Genomic DNA, 24,016 nt, shown 5'->3' with positions numbered 1-24,016 from the left:
ACCATCTGTACAAACCTAAGCCTAAAAATAACAACTAAGTCTGAGCCACAACCTCAATGGAGATTGCCGCTTGGCACCATCTTGATTGGAAGGTGCTGGTACACTATTTTTGAAGTAGATAACTGTGAAGAAACCAGTGGAGCAATTTTATATATTCATTCTCCCAATCTGTTACCAAAAGTACTTAACGTGAATTTTCAAGTGCTTGCCTCACAATTTACCATCCACTAAAATAAATTTGTCTGAGATTTCCAAACACATTAAACACCACTCACACTCATCCCACTATCACTGGTCATTCATAAAATCCACCTGAAAGTTTATTGGAGAACATGGCCACTTGGAGCTCACATGGCACAATACAGTTCAGAGGAGCAGGTATTTACAAAGTTAAGAGGGACAAGAAAAATTGCAACATAAAGAGCATTATTAATATTCTAAACAACAAGTGTTAAAGAAGCACACAGGTCCACTTTCTGTCCATGTGTGTGTGTGTAATATATATATATATATAGATAACGCACGCACGCACGCACGCACACACACACACACAAACACACACACTCACACACACACACAAAATGCTGGAGGAACTCAGCAGGTCAGGCAGCGTCTATGGAGAGGAATAAGCACAAGAGATTCTGCAGATGCTGGAAATCCAGTGCAACACACACACACACACACACACACACACACACACACACACACACACACACACACACACACACACACACACACACACACACACACACACACACACACACACACGCTCACACTCACACTCGCTCACTCACTCTTATACTCCACAACAACTATGGTGAACTACACAGGGTTTTTTTAAAATCACACCTACTTGGATTTTCTGCGCCTTTTTCATTTGTATTTCAATCTCTTTTGAACTCTTCTCATCTCGTGCCTTCAGTGTTTCAAATGCAATTTTTCTATCCTCAGTTGCGTCGACGTAGTTCTTTAGTCCAAGCTGGAACTGCACCCACAGATCTTCCACCAAACTTTCCAGGTGAACACGGAGTGAATGCTTCTTCTCCAGGCCCTAAACACAGCAAAAACATTATTTCTCTTAATGAGTGCCAACATGCTGTTGGGCCAAGTAATTTGGAAATAAATAAATATGACAAATAATAGAAATGACTCTTTTCAGTAAGCTAAATTTCCATAATTCTGCCATAATTTCTATGATAGCAATTCTAATAAACTCTACTAAAATACAGGAATCATCTTTAATTTCAACATTAGCACTGATGAAATCAATCTTCCTCATGATCTTGAGTCTTAGGTTGCTCAATGTTTTTATTCATGAAATAAAAAACTGAAGAGGAAAGTTATTTGTCCAGCAAAAGCCTGAACTGGGGGACATTGGAGGGAAGAGATTTAATAGGACTTAAGGGGCAATCGTTTTTAATCAATCAATCAATCAATAAATAAATAAATAAATAAAATGGATGGATGAATGAATGAATAAACAAACAAACAAACACTAAGTGTGATATCAATGTGGAATGAGCTGCCAGAGGAACTGGTTAAGGCACATACAGTATATTAACAACTTTTAAAAGATAGTAGGACAGGAATATAGATAGAAAAGGTTTAGAAGGTTACAGGCCAAATGCTGGTAAATGGGACTAGCTTGGATGGGGCATCTTGGTTGACATGGACCAGTGGACCAGTGCCCCCAGCACAACTCTCACTGATTTGATTTGACGCAACTAACGCATTTCACTGCATGTTTCAGTGTACATGTGACAAATAAAGCTAATCTTTAAATCCTCCTTTATCTTTAGGTAACTTTAACAATTGGGTAGCACCCTTGCCCATCGCAGTGCATACTGTGCAATCTGACTATGTCTGCCCTTGATTTTCTCTCCACTATGAAATCAGTTGATCAAATACTGCCAATGGATAAGACTGGTAATCAATAGACTTACAAAATGATGCATCATAGCCACGTGATAAACAGACAAAATCATTCCTCTCTCAGAGCATCTGCTACCTCAGTGAATACTATTCAGTGAGGATTGGCAAATTCCTTGAATCTGGAACATTTCGTCCATGTCTCAAAAAACTTCCAGGTTTCCCTGATGACTCTTTGAACCCTATCTGTGAGGAAAGATCCAGTTCAAAGCCCCTGATTGAAGGAAGGCTAAATTAGTCTGTTCCAGAACCTGGCTGGATAGTAAGCAAGTCCAGAGTTGGTGGTGGGTGTGGGGATTTAGCTGGACTCGACTCTGTGGGTCTGTTACCCCCCCCATAACCCAACAGCACACTAACTCTTGGTGTTAAACGTGCAATAAAGGTGTGCCTTCAGAAGTGGATGCTGCTTTAGTTTGAACACAAAAGTGTATTTGCTACTTTGCAGTTCTATAATAATGTTTGAACCCAGAAAACTAGCAAACTTATCGGCCAGGATTTAATGTTAACATGAGATATTCTACTGTTTCTAATTTAATTCCTATATTTGATCACATGGTATCCACATCTTGTTCAGCCATGTTCAAGTTTCCTTACCTTGTGCGTGAGGTCTTCCTTTGTGTTAGTAAAGTCTTGCCATGCAGTATCTGAGACCTTAGTAAAGACCTGGTCTATTGCATGTATGATATGCTCCAGATTGGTCTTTTCCCGCTCATGCTGTGCCATCATCTGTTGTCTGTGCAGAAAGAAACTGACTTAAACAACTACTATAATAACAACCACTTTATTAAATGTAACATATAAATAAATCATTTAATTACACTTTGCTCTCTTGCATCATTAAAAGATCATTACGCTACTGAAAAATCTTTTTTTTTCTAAATTGAAACAGACTGTAAACACTTTGTAAAAATTTACTATTTCAGAGTTTGAGAACTTCCTGATGACAAGATATATCCGGAGGACTGGAAAATTGCAAATATCACTTCACTCTTCAATAAGGGAGGAAGGCAGAAGGAAGGAAATTACAGGCCAATTTGTCTGGCCTCAGTGGTTGGGAAGATGTTGGAGTCGATTGTTAAGAATGTGGTTTCAGGGTACCTGGAGGCACATGACAAAATAGCCCAGAGTCAGCATGATTTCCTTAAGGGAAAATCTTGTCTGACAAATCTGTTGGAATTCTTTGAAGAAATAACAAGCAGGATAGGCAAAGGAGAATTGGTGGATGATGTGTACTAGGATTTTCAGAAGGCCTTTGTCAAAGTGCTGTTCATGAGGCTGCTAAACAAGATAACAGCATTACATAAGATCAAGTATTAAAGGAAAGATATCCCCATGGGTAGAGCATTGGCTGATTGGCAGGAGGCAAAGAGTAGGAAGAAAGGGAGCCTTCTCTCATTAGCTGCTGGTGTTCCACAGGGGTCAATGTTGAAATCACTTCTTTTTATGTTGTACGTCAATGATTTGGATGACAGGATTGACAGCTTTGTGGACAAGTTTATGGACAATACAAAGATAGGCAGAGGGGCAGGTAGCGTTGAGGAAGCAGAGAGTCTGCAGAAGGACTTGGGCAGATTAGGAGAATAGGCAAAGAGGTGGCAGATGGAATAGTGTCAGGCAGTATATCGTCTTGCACTTTGACAGAAGGAATAAAAGCATAGACTATATATCAGAAATGATCTGGTAAGTGTGGGTTGGGACAGGCTGTTTTCTGGCAAACATGTACGTTTGTAGTTGGTAAGTGGGAGGTCTTCAACCTGTGTTAAGAGCAAAAGGATTGTAAAGGACAAAATTGGTCCTCAGGAAGATCCAAATGCTAATCCATGTGTGGAACCAAAAAAGATGGGGAGATCTTAAATAATGTCTTTGCATCTGTACTTAGTCAGGAGATGGATACAGAGTCTATAGATGAGGCAAAGCGGCATCAACTTCATAGATCCAATGAAGGAGGAGGAGGTGTTTGCCGTCCTGAGGCAAATCAGGGTAGATAGATCCCCAGGGTCCGATAAGGCTCCCTTGGACCCCATGGGAGGCAAGTGCCAGGGCTCTAGCAGAGATATTTAAGTCATCCTTGGCGGTAGGGGAGTTACCAGAGGATTGGAGGATAGTCAATGTTATTCTGCTGTTTAAGAAAGGCTCTAAACATAAACCAGGAAATTATAGGCCAGTGAGCCTGACATCAGTAGTGGGAAAGTTACTGGAAGGTGTTCTATGGGGCCGGATATACTGTAGGAGTATTTGGATAGGCAGGGACTGATTAAGGATAGTCAGCATGGCTATCCAACCTTGGGAGTGTTGTGGTTAGTGTGGAGGGCTGTCAGAGGTTACAGCAGGACCTTGATAGGGTGCAAAACTGGGCTGAGAAGTGGCAGATGGAGTTCAACCCAGATAAGTGTGAGGTGGTTCATTTTGGTAGGTCAAATATGATGGCAGAATATAGCATTAATGGTAAGACTCTTGGCAGTGTGGAGGATCAGAGGGATCTTGGGGTCCGAGTCCATCGGACGCTCAAAGCTGCTGCGCAGGTTGACTCTGTGGTTAAGGCAGCATATGGTGCATTGGCCTTCATCAATTGTGGAATTGAGTTTAAGAGCCGAGAAGTAATGTTGCAGCCATATAGGACCCTGGTCAGACTCCATTTGGAGTACTGTGCTCAGTTCTGGTCGTCTCACTACAGGAAGGATATGGAAACCATAGAAAGGGTGCAGAGGAGATTTACAAGAATGTTGCCTGGATTGGGGAGCATGCCTTGTGAGAATAGGTTGAGTGAACTCGGCCTTTTCTCCTTGGAGCGACGGAGGATGAGAGGTGACCTGATAGAGGTGTATAAGTTAATGAGAGGCATTGATCGTGTAGATAGTCAGAGGGTTTTTCCCAGGGCTGAAGTGGCTGGCACGCGAGGGCACAGTTTTAAGGTGCTTGGGAGTAGGTACAGAGGAGATGTCAGGGGTAAGTTTTTTACTCAGAGAGTGGTGAGTGCGTGGAATGGGCTGCCGGCGACGGTGGTGCAGGTGGATACGATAGGGTCTTTTAAGAGACTCCTGGATAGGTACATGGAGCCTTGAAAAATAGAGGGCTATGGGTAACCCTAGGTAATTTCTAAGGTAAGGACATGTTCAGCACAGCTTTGTGGGTTGAAGGGCCTGTATTGTGCTGTAGATTTTCTATGTTTAAAATATTGTGAGGCCTAATTAGGAGTATTGTATCCAGTTTTGGTCACTTGCCTACAGGAAAGATGCAAATAAGGTTGAAAGAATAGAGAGAAAATTTACAAGGATATTGCTGTAAGACCCAACTTATAAGGAAAGATTGAATAGATTAGGACTTTATTCCTTAGGATGTATAAGATTCAGATGAGTTTTGACAGAGATATACAAAATTATGAGGGGTATAGATAGGGTAAATGCAAGCAGGCTTTTTCCACTGAGGTTGGGTGGGACTACAACTAGAGGTCATGGGTTAAGGGTGAAAGGTGAAAAGTTTAAGGGGAACATGAGGGGAAACTTCTTCACTCAGAGGGTCATGAGACTGGAACAAGCTGCTAGCAGAAGTGGTGCTCAATTTCAATGTTTAAGTGAAGTTTGGGTAAGTATATGGATGGAGGATTATGGTTTTGGGATGGGCTAGATGGGCTGTACTTTTCTATGTTTTATAAATGGGGAGAAAATTCAAAAATCAGAGGTGCATAGGGACATGTAGGATTCCCTAAAGGTTTATTTGTAGGTTGAGTCTGTGGTGAGGAAGGCAAATGCAATGTTCGCAATCATTTTGAGATGACTAGAATATAAAGGCAAGGGTGTGATGCTGAGGCTTTATAAGGCACTGGTGAGGCCTCATTTGGAGTATCGTGAGCAGTTTTGGGCTCCTTATTTAAGAAAGGCTGTGCTGACATTGGACAGGGTTCAAAGGAGGTTCACGAGAATGATTACAGGAATGAAAGGGCTATCATGTGAGGAGCAATTGATGGTTCTGGGTCTTAACTCGCTGGAATTTAGAAGAATGAGGGGGGAGGATCATTCCCGCAATCCTGATTGAGAAGTTACAGAACCTGGGCCTCTGTACCTTCCTCTGCAATTGGATCCTCGACTTCCTAACCGGAAAACCACAGTCTGTGTGGATTGGTGATAACATATCCTCCTCGCTGATGATCAACACTGGCGCACCTCAGGGGTGTGTGCTTAGCCCACTGCTCTACCCTCTCTATATACACATGACTGTGTGGCTAGGCATAGCTCAAATACCATCTATAAATTTGCTGACGATACAACCATTGCTGGTAGAATCTCAGGTGGTGACGAGAGGGCGTACAGGAGTGAGATATGACAACTAATGAAGTGGTGCCGCAGCAACAACTTGGCACTCAACGTCAGTAAGACGAAAGAGCTGATTGTGGACTTCAGAAAGGGTAAGATGAAGGAACACACACCAATCCTCATAGAGGGATCAGAAGTGGAGAGAGTGAGCAGCTTCAAGTTCCTGGGTGTCAAGATCTCTGAGGATCTAACCTGCTCCCACATAATCGATGTAGTCATAAAGAAGGCAAGACAGTGACTATACTTTATTAGGAGCTTGAAAAGATTTGGCATGTCAACAAATACACTCAAAAACTTCTTTAGATGTAACATGAAGAGCATTCTGACAGGCTGCATCACTGTCTGGTATGGGGTGGCTACTGCACAGGACCGAAAGAAGCTGCAGAAGGTTGTAAATCTAGTCAGCTCCCTTGGGTACCAGCCTACAAAGTACCCAGGACATCTTCAAGGAGTGGTGTTTCAGAAAGACAGTATCCATTATTAAGGACCTCCAGCACCCAGGGCATGCCCTTTTCTCACTGTTACCATCAGGTAGGAGGTACAGAAGCCTGAAGGCACACACTCAGCGATTCAGAAACAGCTTCTTCCCCTCTGCCATCTGATTCCTAAATGGACATTGAACCCTTGGACACCGCCTCACTTTTTAAAAATATACAGTATTTCTGTTTTTAGCACGTTTTTAAATAATCTATTCAATATTCACATACTGTAATTGATTTACTTATTTATCAGTTATTACTTTCTAATTATTTTTTTCTCTTTGCTAGATTATGTATTGCATTGAACTGCTGCTGCTAAGTTAACAAATTTCATGTCACATGCCGGTGATAATAAACCTGATTCTGATTCTGAATGTCATTGAAACCTATCAAATATTGAATGGCCTAGATAGAGTGAATGTGGAGAGGATGCTTCCAATTGTGGGGGAGTCTAGGACCAGAGGTCACAGCCTCAGAATAGAGGGACGTCCATTTAGAACGGAATTTCTTTAGCCAGACAGTGGAATTCGTTGCCACAGGCGGCTGTAGAGTCCAGGTCATTGGGTGGTTGATAGGTTCTTGATTGGTCAGGGCATGAAGGAATACGGGAAGAAGTCAGGAGACTGGGGCTGAGAGGGAAAATGGATCAGCCATGATGAAATGGCGGAGCAGGCCTGATGGGTCAAATGGCCTAATTCTGCTCCTATATATTATGGACTTGTATATTAATATAATTAGGGAAATGATAGCACAGTGGTTAATTTACTAGACTAGTATCCACAGCTATTGATCTGGAGACAAGGCTTGCGTTCCCACCATGCAATTAAATAATTTAAATCTAGTAAATTAAATTCACCAAAGATAAAAATCCGAGCATCAGTAATAGGAAAGTACTTCACTGTCATAAAACATGTTCATTAGTAGCTTTTAGGGTCTCACCTTTTGCAGCTTTGATGAGGCCTCACTTGGAGTGTTTACTATTTTGGTTGAACCATTAAGGAAGGATGCTGAGGTTTTGGAGAGGGTGCTGCCTGAATTAGAGGGCATATGCAAGGACAGGTTGGACAAATTCAGATTGCTTTCTCTGGAGTGTCAGAGGCTGAGAGGAGACCTGATGGAAGTTTATAAAATTATGCGAGGCAGAGATAGGGTAGACAGGCAGAGAATTTTTTTCAAAGTTAGAAATGTCAAACACTAAATCCATTTTAGGCAAAAGTGTGTACATTTAAAGGAGATGTGCAAAGCAAGCTTTTGTTTTTAAACAGAGTGATAGCGCCAAGAACATACTGCTAGGGGTGGTAGTGGAAGCAGATTCAATCATGGTGTTTAGGCTTAGGCACCAATGAAAGTGGAAGGATATGGATCACGTGTAAGGTAGAGGGGATTTGTTTAATTTGACAACATGTTTGGCACAAATATCACAGGCTGAAGGGACTGTTCCTGAACTGCACTGTTTTATGTTCTTTATGTGATTCCAGACTCATTAATATGCTTGAATCAGAATCAGATTTATTATCATTGAACGTATGTTGTGAAATTTGTTGTTTTGCAGCAACTACAATGCAAAACGTAAAAATTACTATAAGTTGTAAAATAAATAGTGCCAAAGGATAGTAGTATTCACGGGTCCATGGACTGTTCAGAAACTGATGGCAGTGACAAAGAAGCTTTCCTAAATTGTTGAATGTGGGTCTTCAGGTTCCTAAACCTCCTCCCTGATGGTAGTAACGAGAAGAGGGCATGTCCCAGATGGTGAGGGTCTTTAATGATGGGTGCCGCTTGCTTGAGGTACTGCCTCATTGTACTTGGTGGTGTGGAGGGTTGTGCCCGTGATAAAGCAGGCTAAATCAGAAACCCTCCACAGCTTTTTCCATAACAGGCAGTGATGCAACCAGTCATACACCTGGAGAAATTTCCAAGTGTTTTTGATGACATGCCAAATCTCCTCAAACTTTTAATGAAGTAGAGCCACTATCATGCCTTCTTCATAATTGCATCAGTGCCTTCAACCAGGGTAGATCCTCTGTGATACTGACTCTTAACTGTACTATGAAATGGCCTATTAAGCCAACTAGATCCTAATATTGTCAAGGCTGGAGTGGTAGTGGAGATAAGCTCCCACTACCTATAAAATGCTCCAAATGGCGTGCGGCTCTAACACCCTCTGACAACCAAGTCCAACTCTTGGCCTTCTCATGTGGCTTAACTACTAGGCCCAGCAAAACTGTTTCTCCTGACAAGAGAAAGGGCAAAGGTGGACCACTGGCGCCTCAAAACCAGTTGCTACGGGCAGGTGGGGCACAACAGCCTTGGTTTTAAACCTCTGCTGCCTTGCAGCCACACCCACCCATGGTAAAGGCTTCAGGGGTAAACCCCGAGGAACAAATCGAGAGCCGGGCTCCCTAAGCAAGTTTGATGTTGTTTACAACTTCACTCTGGCAACCTCTGCGACAACACTGGTGCCAAGCTGTATCGGCACTTGCCCTTCCCTTGGACAACATCAGTGATGTAGAGGGGGAAACCTGCTGCATGGGCAACAGCTGGTTTTTCAAATCTTCCCACCCAGGCTTGCACCATAGTCCACCAGAGGTGCAAACCCATGATCCCCTGGGATCAACAGCTGCCTACTAGTTCATTAAATGTTGTATTTGACAGTGAAGTCTACATCTCGTGAAAGAATATAACACAATTTTGTTTGCATCCTAAGCTTACTTTCAATAAATGCTCAAATTGGAGACTGACCTCTCAACATCAAGTTCTTCTTTTAGTAACTCCAACTCTGCCTCAAATTCGTCCTCTAGTACGACCAGTCTACTCCGCTGCAAATCCATCAACTTATCTACATTCTGAACATGGTTACGCATGGCTGTTATATATTGCTGTTCTGCCTCTTCCAAATCCTTTGTTAAAGCCTTGATAAAGAGTAATTTAAAATATATTAGTGGATCTACTGATGGCTTTAGTACGTTAAACTTGCTCATTCAACACCATGCTCTCTGGTTTGGTAGTCTGGTGTTCTACTGCCCCATACTGCCTGAAACATTTTACTGCAATATGGGACTTACAGGAAGGTGAAATACAGGTCGAGGATTTCTGATTCAGAGTTTCAGTTGTAGCATCTATGCAAAGTATATACGGAAGTTCCGCAAAAAAAAGTATGAAGTGAATTGTTAAATCTCCTGGGGTGGGTGTGTTATAGTTCTATGTTCTGTAAAAGAAAAATAATTACAATACTAGCTATTTCACTTATGTTATTATAGGGAGGATTTCGTAGTAATCATCAGACTGAAATTTTAGCCAAAAGGCTACTTCCTCAAAAAAAAACTCTGACTTTCTGCCTACTTTCACCGTCTGTCTATGTCTCTTACTACTAACTGATCTTTCCTGACTACGTGCCTTCATTTAATAATCCCCTCTGCTTTTGAACTCTAACTGTTGATCAAAAACGAACCTGAGACTCACTGCATCCAATAGGAAGTGCAAAGATTTGTGTTTGTTTATGCACTTACCAGCCAGCAGTCTAATTAATGAGGGAGGAAAGTATGCAAAATAATTAGTAAATTTGCAAATGACACAAAAGTTAGTGACGTCGTTATGAGCAAAGAACATAGTCTAAGAATACAGCAGGACAGAGATTAACTGTAAAGTTAGGTGGATCGTTAGCAGATGGAATTTAATCCGGACAAGTGAGGTAATGCACTTTGGGTAGACGCATTCTGAAATGCCAGGAACCTTAGGAGTGTTGATGTACAGAGGGACTTGGCGATGCAAATTCTTAGCACATTGAAAGCAAAGATACAGCTGGATAGCAGAGTGAAAAATACTTTCAGCACACTTGCCTTCATAGTCAAGATTATGATTAGTAGAGTTGGGAGATTGGTTAGACAACATTTGGAGTATCGTGCACAGTTCTGGTTCCAACACTCCAGGAAGGATGTGGTAGCAATATAGAGTGCAGAAGAGATTCACTAAGATGTTGCCTGGAATAGAGGGTTGTAGTTATAAGGAGAGATTCTCACTGGAACTGAGGAGGCTGAAGGGTGACTTTATAAAGGTTTATAAAGTTAATGAACGGCATGGATATGACAGATAAGAGTCATTTATCCAGGGCAGTGGCGTCTAGAATGAGAGGGCACAGGCTTATAGTGAGTGGAGAGAAATTTAAAGGACTCTGCGGGGTAACGTTTTCACACAGAGGGTAATGATTATCTGGAATGAGCTGCCAAAGGCGGTGGTGGAGGCAGATACAATTACAACGTTAAAAAGGTATCTGGACAGCCACCTTGACAGGAAAGTGTAGAGGAATGCAGGCACATGGGATTAGTACAGATAGGCATCATAGTCAGCATGGATGAGGTGAGCCGAAAGGGCCCATTGCAGAGCTCTACAGTTCTATGATTCTGTGTTGTGCTTGTTCTACTTTCTCTCCTTATTCAAAAACAGAGTTGAAACTCACAATAGGTTTAGTTAGGGACAATGGTAATTTCAGCTCTCACCCTGATGATGCCATCTTTCCGATCTATAATTCTTCCAAAGGTTTGAGTCAAGATCTCAATGTCCTTGCGTAAATCTGCAGCTTTAGCTTCTCGCATCACAGTGCGCCATTTCTCAGTTAGCTTTAAGACGTTGATACGGGTGTTGTGTTGTTCTTTGGACAGTTTGTCCTGCATGATACAAATAGAAAGAACACGGTAAGTTGCACCAGAATATAACAGTATGTAAATAACAGGTTGCTGTAAATCTGGCAGCTAGTAGCCTGCATCATCCACTGGTAAAACTATCAATGTTTCCATCACTTCTCTGTGAAACTGGCAGCAATTCAAGAATTTCTGTGTCTGTGCTGTTCAAAAGCGAATCTTAAAGATGCTGTCAGTGATTAGGCTTCCCTCACAAGCAGTTTGTAACCTTCTCCATTGTAATCAATGGAATTTCTTGAAATGTCATAAATTACAGGTATTTACAAACTAGTCCCAATGTAGAACATCATGAAAATCTTAACTCCTTGTTGCCAGAGGCCCATGACTTATAAATGCTTAGTAAATTAATCAGAATCAGAATCAGACTTTAATTGCCAAGTACCTGTGCACATACAAGGAATTTACTTCCGGCAGATGTTGTCTCTCTGCTCATAACAATAATAATGATAAATATAAATGAAAATATAGATTATACATACAGGTAGTGCAATCCAAGTAATAGTTAGCCGACAGTTAACCGGCAGTTAACTGTTCAGCAAAGTGACCGCAGTAGGGAAAAAACTTCTCCAGTGCCTATTAGTCTTAGTCTGGAGGGATCTGAAGCGCCTACCAGACGGAAGCAGATCAAACAGTCCGTGCGCAGGATGGGAGGAGTCCTTTAAGATGTTCCCCGCCCTCTTCTTCAACCTGGAAGAGTACAGGTCCACAATAGAGGGCAGGGAGGCTCCAATGATGCGCTCGGCAGTCCTCACTGTGCGCTGTAGTCTGGTTCTATCCTGCTTGGTGGCGGCTCCAAACCACACAATGATGGAGGTGCACAGGACAGACTCAATGACTGCAGTGTAGAACTGCAGCAGCAATTCCTGAGGCAGACCGTATTTCCTCAAGAGCCGCAGGAAATACATCCGCTGCTGGGCCTTCTTCAGGATGGAGCTGATGTTCTGCTCCCACTTCAGATCCTGAGAGATGGTGGTTCCCAGGAACCTGAAGTTCTCCACGGTGGACACAGGGCTGCTGAGGACTGTGAGGGGAGACATAGCGGGGGGATGTCTCCTGAAATCCACTATCATCTCCTTTGTCTTGATAACCTTACATCTAACCTTACATACAATCTTTACAGATTTGATTTACTAATCTCTCACAGATTTTTTCTGAAATATTAAGAACTTTTAAAATTATATTTATTTATGATTAAAGTAGAAGTTGATATTTCATGAGTGTCAACCAGTTTTTATTTAGTAAACCATATTTCAGAAGTTAATTTCTTTTAATGTTGATTTTGCCTTCTGAATTAAACAGTGAAAAACCTTCGATTTGATCGGCTGTTCTGTCATCTTGATTTCAACATAACTTCAGGACACAATAGTCCCTTTTAAACTGTGCCTGAAGAAGAGAAATTTGTACCGTCATTATATCTGTTGGAACTTCGTTTGAGGTCTGGTGGGAAGTGCCGTTGACTAAAAGTCCCAGGCAATAAGTTGGCTTTGATTATCCAAAGGGACCATTCCTTAAACTCACTGCTTGCTATTTGTCACTTGAAGTATTTGTTGCTCCTGACAGGCAAGTCACATGCAAAAGAAATGAGGTTGGGAGAAGATGCGCCACATCACACTCCCCACTCCTTACCTGCAAGTTGATAATTTAAAACAAAAAATAAGTCTGCTACCTTCCTCCCTATATACAGAAAGCACACGGAATATATCATTGTATGTACATGGTAATCGAAATGACAGAGACTCAGTCCCAGATCTCTTAAGTCACACTTAATTCTCGCGATAGCCACTGTTTTATGCAGAACTTTTGACAGCTTGCCAAGTGTTTAGCTGCAAAACAAGTTTGCAATCTAAATTGCTGTCTTTGCTCATTATCATATTGTTTCCTGTGGCTTGACATTTCCATTACTGCATGGGATTCAGAGATAGAGAGCATTGTGTGGTCAAGCCTGCAAAACAAGTTTTTTTACCCAGAAGCAGGCCACAAACAGATGACAGATTATAAAGGTGTAAGTGACCACAATATCAGTAAAGACAGCTTTACAAACTTCAACAAAAAACTCTCTTTCTCTCATATAATATGTACAGGAAGATATGGTTTTCAAAAATACTGTGACACACTATTGGATCACAGGATAGCAATTAAACTACATTTGTAAACATTTTAGAAAATAATAATACCCAAATATGAACAGCAACCAATTTTGTAAAAAAAAATCAAAAGGATCTGGATTATATATACTTTGACTATCCCTTCATCTTCACCTGGTCCATCTCCAATTCTCAATGATCTCGTTGCCTCCACCTCCATCTCTCAGAGTAGGCCAGTGACCCAAATCCACTCTAAGCCACTGACTCCTAAAGTTATGTTGATAATTCTGCCTCCAAATTCAATTCCTTTGAAGATTCTATTCCATTCTCTAGTTTCTTAGTCTCCATTTGATTTGTTCTGACAATGCTACCTCCTTTACCTGGATTACAAATACATCTTTCATTCATGTTGTGGTTAACAAGGCCCTGAACATGTAATTTTCAGAGTATGCATGTAATTTTCTGTATTTTTAATATCAATCATTCTCTTCACTGCTAGAATCAAAACAAAGGCTTCCCAATGTCCTCATCCTCAACATTCAATGGATCATTTCCCCATAGAAAAAAGTTGAATTTCCCCATGGGGATGAATAAAGTATCTATCTATCTATCTATCTAGTGCTCAATATCTGAAGGTAATTAATGGCATGCCCACAAATTAAACAGAGAATATTTGTTACTGCCTGTTACTACTGTATTTTAGTTACTGCCTGTTACACTGCTGGATTTTAGGACAGCAATGAAGGTCCTCCATCTCTGTCATTGACCATCTTCTCTATTGTGCCCCAGGTGTAGTTCAGGAGTCCTCATTTCTGCCTCTACATTACAATGCCAAGTTTCCTTTGGTCTCCTGCATTTCCTCCACCCTTCAAGGATTCAATGAAGTTCTGTCTTGATGATGAAGTTGACCTCTCTTCTCATCAAGTGCCCAGTCTATAAACAATGTTTCCTCATGATGATTGAGGCCATGCCCTCTTGATGACACTGGAGGATCTTCCGGAGGCTCATGGTGTGGAAAGACAACAGCTTGGCAACCCTGTCATGCACCAGCATTCTGACCCGTACAAGAGTGTGGACAGAACACAGCTCTGGTACAGCTTCACCTTGCTGTGAACACTGTACTTGGTTGATCCCCATATGTTGCTCATTAATCTGAAGAAGTTTCTGGCTTTGCTGGGTCTGCACTGGATGCTGTCCTTGGTCCCAGCGTCCTGCTGAATGATGCTGCCCAGTTAGGTGAGTCTGCCAGGGCTGGGTAAGTTGACATCACGTGCCTTGACGGGAGGAGGAGACTCTACATTGAGGGTCATGGTCAGAGTCTTTCTCTCTCTGACTCTGAGTCCAGCCTGTCCTCCAAAGATACATAGACACTTAGCTTTCTCTTGCGTGCTGGTATGTACGTGATAGTAATGTGAGTTCATCCACAAAGTCAAGATCTCCTAAAGTAGAGAATAGAGTTCACCTAGTGCCTCTCTGCTTATCTTTTATTGTTTGCCTCATAACCCAGTCAATCACCAGGTTAAATAAGATCACCAACATCACACATCCTTGCCTGACTCTTGTCTTGACTTCAAAGTTCAAATTGTAGTCCCCAACTGTGCATGCGAAGCTTACACAGAAACTCTGGACAATTTTGGCGGGGATCCCCATGATCTGAGAATTGGCCAGAGGCTCTCCCTGTGGATGCTATCAAAAGCCTTTTCAAAGTCCATGAAATTCACATACAGTTGTTTCTGCCACTCTGTACATTTGTTCTATGATGTTATGCAGCACAAAGACCTGGTTGAAACAGCCTCTGTTTCTCCTGAAGCCAGTTTGCTCTTTCTTCAAGCACATATCAACAGCATCTGTAATCTGTTGGACAATGACATTGGCGAGAATCTGGCTGGCAACTCACAAAAGTATGATGCCACGCCAGTTGTTGCAATTACTTAGTGCTCCTTTCTTGGGAATCCTAACAATGACTCCATTTGTCCAGTCCTTGGGTATTTGTCCCTGTTCCCAGATTATAGTAAACAGTGGTTGCAGGATGGCTGCTACAACTTTTAGTTCAGCTTTGAATAGTTTGGCGTTCAAATTGTCATGTCCTGGAGCTTTGCTGTTCATTAGTGATTTAATCACAGCAACAATCTCTTCTTTCTTTGGTGGATCTGTGTTGACATCAAGGTCCTCTGTTGCCTCTTGTATGTCAGGCTCTTCATCTGCTGGTGGTCTATTCAGTAATTCTCTGAAATACTCTGTCCATTGTACTTCTTACTCTTTCTCAGTTATCAAAAGCAGACTGTTCTTATCTCTCACAGGACCACTGGTTCTGCCCTGCAACTTTCTGCATACCAATTTTGAAATCTTGCATATATTTCCTTGATCATCCCAATTGGCTGCTACTTCAGCCTCCTCTGCAAGGTCTGCCATGTAGACTTTCTTATCCTTTCTTGCAAGCCTCTTCACCTTCTTGTTAGCTTCAGTATATGCTAGTTGAAGTTTCTCCTTAATTCGTGTTGACTTTGCATCTAACACTTTCTTTTTAATTTTCTGTATTTCTTCTAAGGCTGTCCATGTTCTCTGCTGTATCTGTTCTTTGTTCTTCTTTCTCGCTCTGTATCCTAGACAAGCCTCACTGCTCTCCTTGAAGATTGAGGCAATCCATTTCCACATTGTGTCGATCTTTTCTGCTGACATATCCCCGTCAAGGTTTTGCAAGGCCTAGGATCAGATCTCACACTGGTGTCCTTGAGCTTTTCAACATCAAAATGTCTTTGTACACGTGTTCTGATCCCAGTGCTTCTCAGCTTGAGTTTCATCACTCCTACAACAAGGTGGTGATCACTTCCTGTATCGGCTCCTCTCTTCACCTTTACATCCTGCAAGGATCGTCTCCACGTACTATTGATCATTAAATGGTCAGTCTAGTTCTTGTCACATCCACTGGGTGAGCACCATGCCAGTTTGTGGATTTTATAGTGTGGGAAGAGGGTTCCTCCTATGACCAGATTGTCCACGGCACAGAATTCCACCACTTTCACCATTGTTACTCATCGTTCCACATTCATGCGTGCCCATGACCCTATTGAAGTGTGACCCGATTGCAGCTGTTTGTAGAAAACCTCATTTTCTTCAATGTCAACCATTAGTTGGAGCACAGCATTGGATCACACTCCTGTTCACTGCTTCCCTTTCAGCCTGACTCTCATCAGCCTGCAGTTGATTAGTTTCCATTCCAGCAAGCACTCCTCAATGCCTTTCTTCAAAATGACCACTACACCATCATGTTGATGATCACCTTCCCTTCCTGAGTATAAAACTGTTTCACTAGTTGTAGCTTTTAGTCTGCCAGACCCTGTCCACCTGCTTTCACTGACACCCAGTATATGTAGGGTGTGACAATTTATTTTTAATTATTTGTGTTAGTTTGCCAGCTTTGCACATGGTTTGTACATTCCAAAAAAACAATTTTGGTCTTGATCGTGGTGGTCTTCATCATGTCTGTAGCTTCCTCTTGGTTTTCACTACTGTCAGTCATGCAAATCCCGGATGGAGACTTAGGGATACCATCACACACCAATATAAGATTCTTCATTGCTGTTTCTCTAACAATTTTTTCGAGCAGTTATTAGCCCTGAGTTGAACCCCCCAACCTGGAGGACGAGTGGACTTAGTCTGGCTTCTACCCTTTGACCTGTTTGGCATAGGTGATCCTACCAAGAGTCAAAACACAAGGCACTGACTCCAGCCAACATAGCTCCCCAGGTCTTTGAGGCATGAAAAGCCTCCAAAACCTACACCAAGGGTTACTGTATTTTAGTTACACATATAGAGTATATGTGCCTTGACAATCTCCAGTACATGGTGGAGTTCAGTTGAGACTGTGAAATTACCAATGTGATTTTAATAATGGGGGAGTTCAGTTGTGGGTGTGAAATTTCTAGTATGGTTATACTAGTAGTGGAGTTCAGTTGCAGGTGTGAAAGTAACTATGGAGGTGTTCAGCTGGACAAGTGAAATTACTCATCAATAACATGATGCTCACCGATGCCCAGAGTTTCACTATGACCACTCCACTCCAGACCTCATCACACCCTTGGTCGAAACAAAGTCAATGAGCTAAATTCTAGAAGTGAGAGAGATTGCCCTTGACATCAAGGAAACATTTGACTCAGTGTGGCATCAAGGAGCCCTGGCACAACTGAGGTCAACGGACGTAAAGGGGAAATATTCCAGTGGTTGGAGTCGTACCTTTCATAAAGAAAAATGGTTCATCATCCCAGGACATTACTGCAGGAGTTCCTCAGGGAAGAATCCTAGGCCTAACTATCTTCCACTTTTTTTTCCCCAATGCCTTTTTCCCCATCATAAGGTTAAAAGTGGGATGTTCACTGATTATTGCACAGTGTTCAATTCCATTCACAACTCCTCAGCAAATGAAGCAGGCCATGCCTGTTTGCAGCAAGACCTCGGTAACATTCAGACATGGGCTTATATGTGGCAAATAACAGCTGTACCACAACATTACTAGACAATGACCATTCTCCAATAAGAGAGATTTCAGAGCAACACACACAAAATGCTGGAGGAACTCAGCAGGCCAGGCAGCATCTATGGAAATAAACAGCAAACATTTCGGGCCGAGGCCCTTCTTCAGGGCAGGAAAAAAAGTGGGAGGGTGCCAGAATAAAAAAATGAGGGGAGGGGAAGAAGGCTAACTAGAAGCTGACAGGTGAAGCCAAGTGGGTAGGGAAGATAAAGGAGTGGAGATGAAGGAATCTGATAGGAGAGAAGAGCGGATCATAGGAGAAAACGAAAGAAGAGACAACCAGGGGAGGTGATGCGCAGGTGAGAAAAGATAAGAGACCAGAATGGGGAATAGAAGAAGGAGGGGGACAGAATTTTTTTTTACCGGAAGGAGAAATCGATAATCATGCCATCAGGTTGGAGGCTACCCAGATGGAATATAAGCTGTTGCTCCTCCACCCTAAGAATGGGCTCATCTTGGCACAAGGGGAGGCCATATACTGACATGTCGGAACAGGAATGGGAACCAGAATTAAAACATTTGACCACCAGAAAGTTCTGCTTTTGGCAGATGGAGCAGAGGTGCTTGACAAAGTGGTCCCTCAATTTACGACGGGTCTCACCAATGTAGAGGTTGCACTGGGAGCACCAGGCACAGTAGATGACCTCAGCAGATTCACAGGTGAAGTGTTACCATACCTGGAAGGACTGTTTTGGGTCCTGAAAGTTGGTGAGGGAGGAGGTGAATGGTCAGGTGTTGCACTTTGGCCGCTTACAGGGTTAAGTGCCGTGAGGAAGATTACTGGGGTGGGACAAATGGACAAGGGGCTCACAGAGGGAGCGAACTCTGTGGAAAGCAGAGAAAGGGGGAGGTAAAGATATGTTTACTGGTAGGATTCCTTTGGAGATGGCGGAAGTTGCAGAGGATGATTGTTGGACAGAGGTTTATGGGGTGGTAGGTAAGGACAAAAGGAACTCTATCAGGGTGAAGATGTGGTAGGAAATGGATGTGTAGGAAATGGAGGAGATGTGGGTGAGGGCAGCATTAATAGTGGAGAGAGGGAAACCCCGTTCTTTGAAGGAGGAGGATGCCCATGGCTACCCCTCGAGTCTGGAAAAAGTGGGAGCTGAAGAAAAAATTCTTCAGGGTGAGAATCAGTTTTGCCAGACAGATGAGGGTGGTGGTGGAGGGAGATTGGTTGGTTCTTTTGTCCAGAAAAAAAGTGAACAAATTTAAGGGCTCCTTTTTGAAGGTTAGAAGCGTATAGCAACTGAAAATCAATGGTAAAAATGAGGCCGTCTGGACCCAGGAATTGAAAGTTACCAAGGAGATCAAGAGTATCAGATTCCAATCATCTTTACCTGTAGCTTGATGATGGAATGGTTACTGAATTAATACAGCTCTCATGTGCTCAAGAAGCTTGACGCTATCCAGGACAAAGCAGCCCATTTGATCGATAGCCCATCCAGCCCCGAGTATGCATTCTCTCCACCACCAGTGTACAGTGGTTGCAGTGTGTACCATCTACAAAATGCAAATTTCTCAACCAGTTTACTCCAATGGCATTTCCTAAACCTTCACCTCTACCACCAAGAGCAGCAGGTGCAGGGGAACACCATCACCAACAGGTTCTCAAAATTATGTAACATCCTGACTTGGAAATATATCCACGTCGCTGACTCTAAACCCTCCAGCACACCTGTGGTAGCATCTCCACTAGAAGCACTGCAGCGATTCAAGAAGTTGACTCACCAGTGCTTTCTCAAGGGCTGATTTGGGATGAGTAACAAATGTTGGCTTTGCCTGTGGCGCTTAGTTTCCAGTAAACAAATAAAAATTTATAGAACAGTCTTATTAACTAACCAATTGACAAAAGAACACAGTCTGTGACACATTCCAGATTCACAAGGTAAACAGTCTCACCTCCCATTTCTTAACAAATTAAGGCTCACAAAAATTGCTCAGCCACACTTTACAAAAACACTTAAAATTTGTATCCAGGATGTACCTTCAAGAATTGACTTAACATCTCCTCTTTCCTCCTTTGCACCTCTTCTTCATCCAGCATTTTCTGCTGCAGGTATAGCAGACGTTCCTCCTCAGTCATCAAGTCTAATTTTTTTTTTTGCTTAGACATGATGAGTTAGTTTCAAAATTCCTAAAGAAACATAAATATCAAAAGCATAAATAAAAGATCATCTATTTAAAGCTCTCCAAAGAAATGCAATCTATTACAATCAAGAGCACTAGATCTTTATTTCAACTTAATTATAAATGGTTTCCTGAAAGGAAAATCCTGCCTGATAAACCTACTGCAATTCTTTGAGGAAGTTACAAGCAGGGTAGACAAAGGAGATGCAGTAGACGTGGTATACTTGGATTTTCAGAAGGCCTTTGACAAGGTGCCACACATGAGGCTGCTTAGCAAGATAAGAGCCCATGGAATTACAGGGAAGTTACTAGCATGGGTGGAGCATTGGTTGATCGGCTGAAAACCGAGTGGGAACAAAGGGATCCTATTCTGGCTGTCTGCCCATTACCAGTGGAGTTCCACAGGGGTCGGTGTTGGGACTACTGCTTTTTAACATGTCAATCATTTGGACTATGGTATTAATGGATTTGTGGCTAAATTTGCCAATGATACAAAGATAGGTGGAGGAGCGGGTAGTGTTGAGGACACAGAGAGCCTGCAGAGAGACTTTGAATGTTTAGGGGAATGGGCAAAGAAATGGCAAATGATATACAATGTTGGAAAGTGTATGGTCATGCACTTTGGTGGAAGAAATAAACAGGCAGACTATTATTTAGATGGGGAGAGAATTCAAAATGCAGAGATGCAAAGGGATTTGGGAGTCCTTGTGCAAGATACCCTAAAGGTTAATCTCCAGGTTGGTGAAGAAGACAAATGCAATGTTGGCATTCATTTTTAGAGGTATAGAATATAAGAGCAGGGATGTGATGTTGAGGCTCTATAGGGCACTCGTGAGACCACACTTGGAGTATCGTGTGCAGTTTTGGGCTCCTTATTTTAGAAAAGGATATACTGACACTGGAGAGGGTTCAGAGAAGATTCACGAGAATGATTCCAGGAATGAAATGGTTACTGTATGAAGAATGTCTGGCAGCTCTTGGACTGTACTCCCTGCGGTTCAGGCGAATCTCATAGAAATATTCCAAATGTTGAAAGGCCTGAACAGATTAGATATGGCAAAGTTATTTCCCATGGTAGGGGATTCTAGGACAAGAGGGCACGACTTCAGGATTGAAGGATGTCCTTTTAGAACTGAGATGCGGAGAAATTACTTTAGCCAGAGCGTGGTAAATCTGTGGAATTTGCTGCCACGAGTGGCTGTGGAGGCCAAGTCATTGGGTGTATTTAAGACAGAGATAGATAGGTTCTTGATTAGCCAGGGCATTAAAGGGTATGGGGTGAAGGCAGGGGAGTGGGGATGAGTGGAAGAATTGGATCAGCCTATGATTGAATGGCGGAGCAGACTTGATTGGCCGAATGGCTTACTTCTGCTCCTATATCTTATGGTCAGAATAAGCAACAACAACAAAAACCCTTCCAAGCACCATTTTATAACACGGGCAATCTTGATAATTAAAATCTAAAACATTGGTTACTTTGGTCACAACTAAACTACATAAGTAGCATTAATTTAGCTGTGGTTTCCAAAGCAGTTGGTGGCTGTGGAAATGTACTCTTGGCTTAAAACTTGCCCAACCTCAAACTTCTGCTTTTTGAGTATTCCAGAACCCCTACAGCTAACATTCTAACTCAACCACACCCTAGAAATAACAGAATTTCCCAGCTTTTCTGCTCTTGTAAAACATTTTACTTAGTAGGAGCAACACAGATCAGTCAATATCAATTTCTAACAACTTGTCCAAAAGACAGTAGAAAATGCTGAAAGTACTCAGCAGAACAGGCAGCATACGGAGAGTGAGAAAAATACATATGACCAAAAGAGAATATCCCCATCGGCTCGTCGGATGATTGCATTAATGGCCAGAAGATCCATTTTATTGAACTGGAAAGAGATTAATCCTCCAACTACATTCCAATGGTTTTCCCAAGCTATATCTTGTTTAAATTTAGAGAAAATCAGAAGTGTTATTTTTGACCCTTCGATTAAATTTGAAGCCTGGAAACCATTTATTCAACACTTTCATATGAGCTAAATTGACCTTTCCCAAACCTCTTTTACTACCTTTAATTATTTGGATAGAGGAGCGGAATTATTGACACTACTGTTCATAACTGTTGTAATATAATAGCCCAGTTGTTTTTTTTCTCTCAGTTTATTTTCAAGTTAGTTAGTTGCTTTTTTATATATATTTTTTTAATTTGGGTTTTTTTCTTTTCATTATAAATACAGGATGAGTTTGGGAGATTTGGCACATTTGTGTAACTAATAGTTGTTACTTGTATATACTGTTCTATTAACTCTGAATTCCCAATCTCTCTGTATTTCTATTGTTATTTTGTTTTGTTCGAAAACCAATAAAAAGATTTGAAAAGAAAGAGAATTTTTTTTGCGACTTCCTTGCTCTAGGGAAGGTTGATAGAATTCTATCAAAGATAGATTTACTGTTGTTTTTGTGACTTTGGATATATAGCAGAACATTGCTTTATACTCTAGGTAAATGGGAAATACTGCCCAGCCACAGATGTCCTGGAAGCATTAAAATTCATGTACAAAGTAGGGACTGGAGATACATGTAGACCAATCTAAGTAAAATTAGCTTGCAAATTTCACTCAAGGGCATTAGAACTCACCACAGTGACCTTTGGTATTTGGGTAACCCACCCCACACACAAATGTGGACATCAGGGTGAAGCTCATATTAAACATAATTTTCACCACTTTCTTGGAGATTTGTACATTGCGTGCTATGGTCATTGTAGATCTACAGATAGGATGGGAAGTGACTTAGTGACTTCTACAGGGCAGATAAGGACTATAAGCTGCACCTGTACCACATAGAGCAATGCTGAGAACACTTGGCACTTGATGACCCGTTTCTTTCCCATATCAAAATGAAGCACTGTTGTGACAATCCATGTTTCTGCTTCAGCTTGTCTCTATACTCCATCCACTTCTTGGTAAATTCCCCAGCTCATCCAAACCATATTCCTAGCACCTCCAAGTATCTAGACTTGATGATGAAGGGAAAAAAGGAATGATTGTACCAGCTCCAAAGAACTTTCACAATAATTGACTCCAGCTCCCAAGGACAAATCAAACTGTGACATATGCTTATAATTCTGTGGATCGACAATAGATCCAAGTGAAAGACTGAGACAATCACCCTTCCTACATGCTTTCTGATGGGACTAATCTGGCAATACACATTAGGCCTTGCCTAATTCCAGATTTGATAAGGAAACACCTTGTTTACTTTGATGAGGACTCTGCTATTTATGTCAATGTTGAGCGGTCTTTTCCAATTGTGATTCTCTTCCCTAACCCCATTTTGGGGAGCATATCCATTCTGTACATGTGATATTTGATATTCCATCTCCTTTAATCTAGGTGAATCACCAAATCCAGGGATTTGACATGGTTGGCAGTGAGGTGGATCACCACTTTCTGAGCTTATCTTGCTTTTTTTTGTTTTTAATGTGGGTAATGATGTATTTCTTCATAGATTCTGACAATCAGAAATACCAATTGGAAGCATATTGTCGTAGACTCCATCTGGTCTGCACTAATCCTGCTCCACACGGCCAAGTACAACTCAGCCAGCAAGCCATCGCTTCTGGGAGCTTTATTTGCCTGAAGGGAACTTGTCAGCTCATTCAGAGTTACTGGTTGGTCCAGACTCTCCTGCCTGCTAAGATTCTGGGAGACAATACTGTCAGTCACTTTGAAATTGTATTGTCCAGCTCATATTCCCACACCCTTAATATGTCTGACTGTGAAGAGATTGTTGAACCATCCTCTTCTTCGGGGTTGCTCATTATAAAGCTCTCTCTGTGAACCTTTTGGAAGAAGTGCAA

At 41.9% G+C, this 24,016-nt stretch overlaps 2 protein-coding genes across 3 annotated transcripts in view; one reads left to right on the top strand and one right to left on the bottom strand.

Annotated features, from left to right (window-relative positions):
* The window catches only part of ccdc65 (coiled-coil domain containing 65), a 62,347-nt gene that overhangs the window by 11,913 nt on the left and 26,418 nt on the right, over positions 1 to 24,016 (bottom strand). For both annotated transcript variants that reach the window (XM_073070952.1, XM_073070951.1), the window contains exons 2-6: positions 20,018 to 20,167; positions 11,215 to 11,382; positions 9,461 to 9,630; positions 2,524 to 2,662; positions 854 to 1,051 (exon numbers count right to left, since the gene is read on the bottom strand). In XM_073070952.1, the coding sequence (XP_072927053.1) occupies positions 854 to 1,051; positions 2,524 to 2,662; positions 9,461 to 9,630; positions 11,215 to 11,382; positions 20,018 to 20,146 (804 nt within the window). In that variant the 5' untranslated portion in view covers positions 20,147 to 20,167. The remainder of the gene's footprint in view (positions 1 to 853; positions 1,052 to 2,523; positions 2,663 to 9,460; positions 9,631 to 11,214; positions 11,383 to 20,017; positions 20,168 to 24,016) is intronic.
* Positions 1 to 24,016, top strand: part of fkbp11 (FKBP prolyl isomerase 11) — a 91,669-nt gene that overhangs the window by 51,493 nt on the left and 16,160 nt on the right. The window lies entirely within an intron of this gene.

The sequence above is a fragment of the Hemitrygon akajei genome, chromosome 18 (assembly GCF_048418815.1).
Source record: "Hemitrygon akajei chromosome 18, sHemAka1.3, whole genome shotgun sequence".
NCBI lineage: Eukaryota > Metazoa > Chordata > Chondrichthyes > Myliobatiformes > Dasyatidae > Hemitrygon > Hemitrygon akajei.
This window is presented reverse-complemented; position numbering and strand designations above follow the sequence as displayed.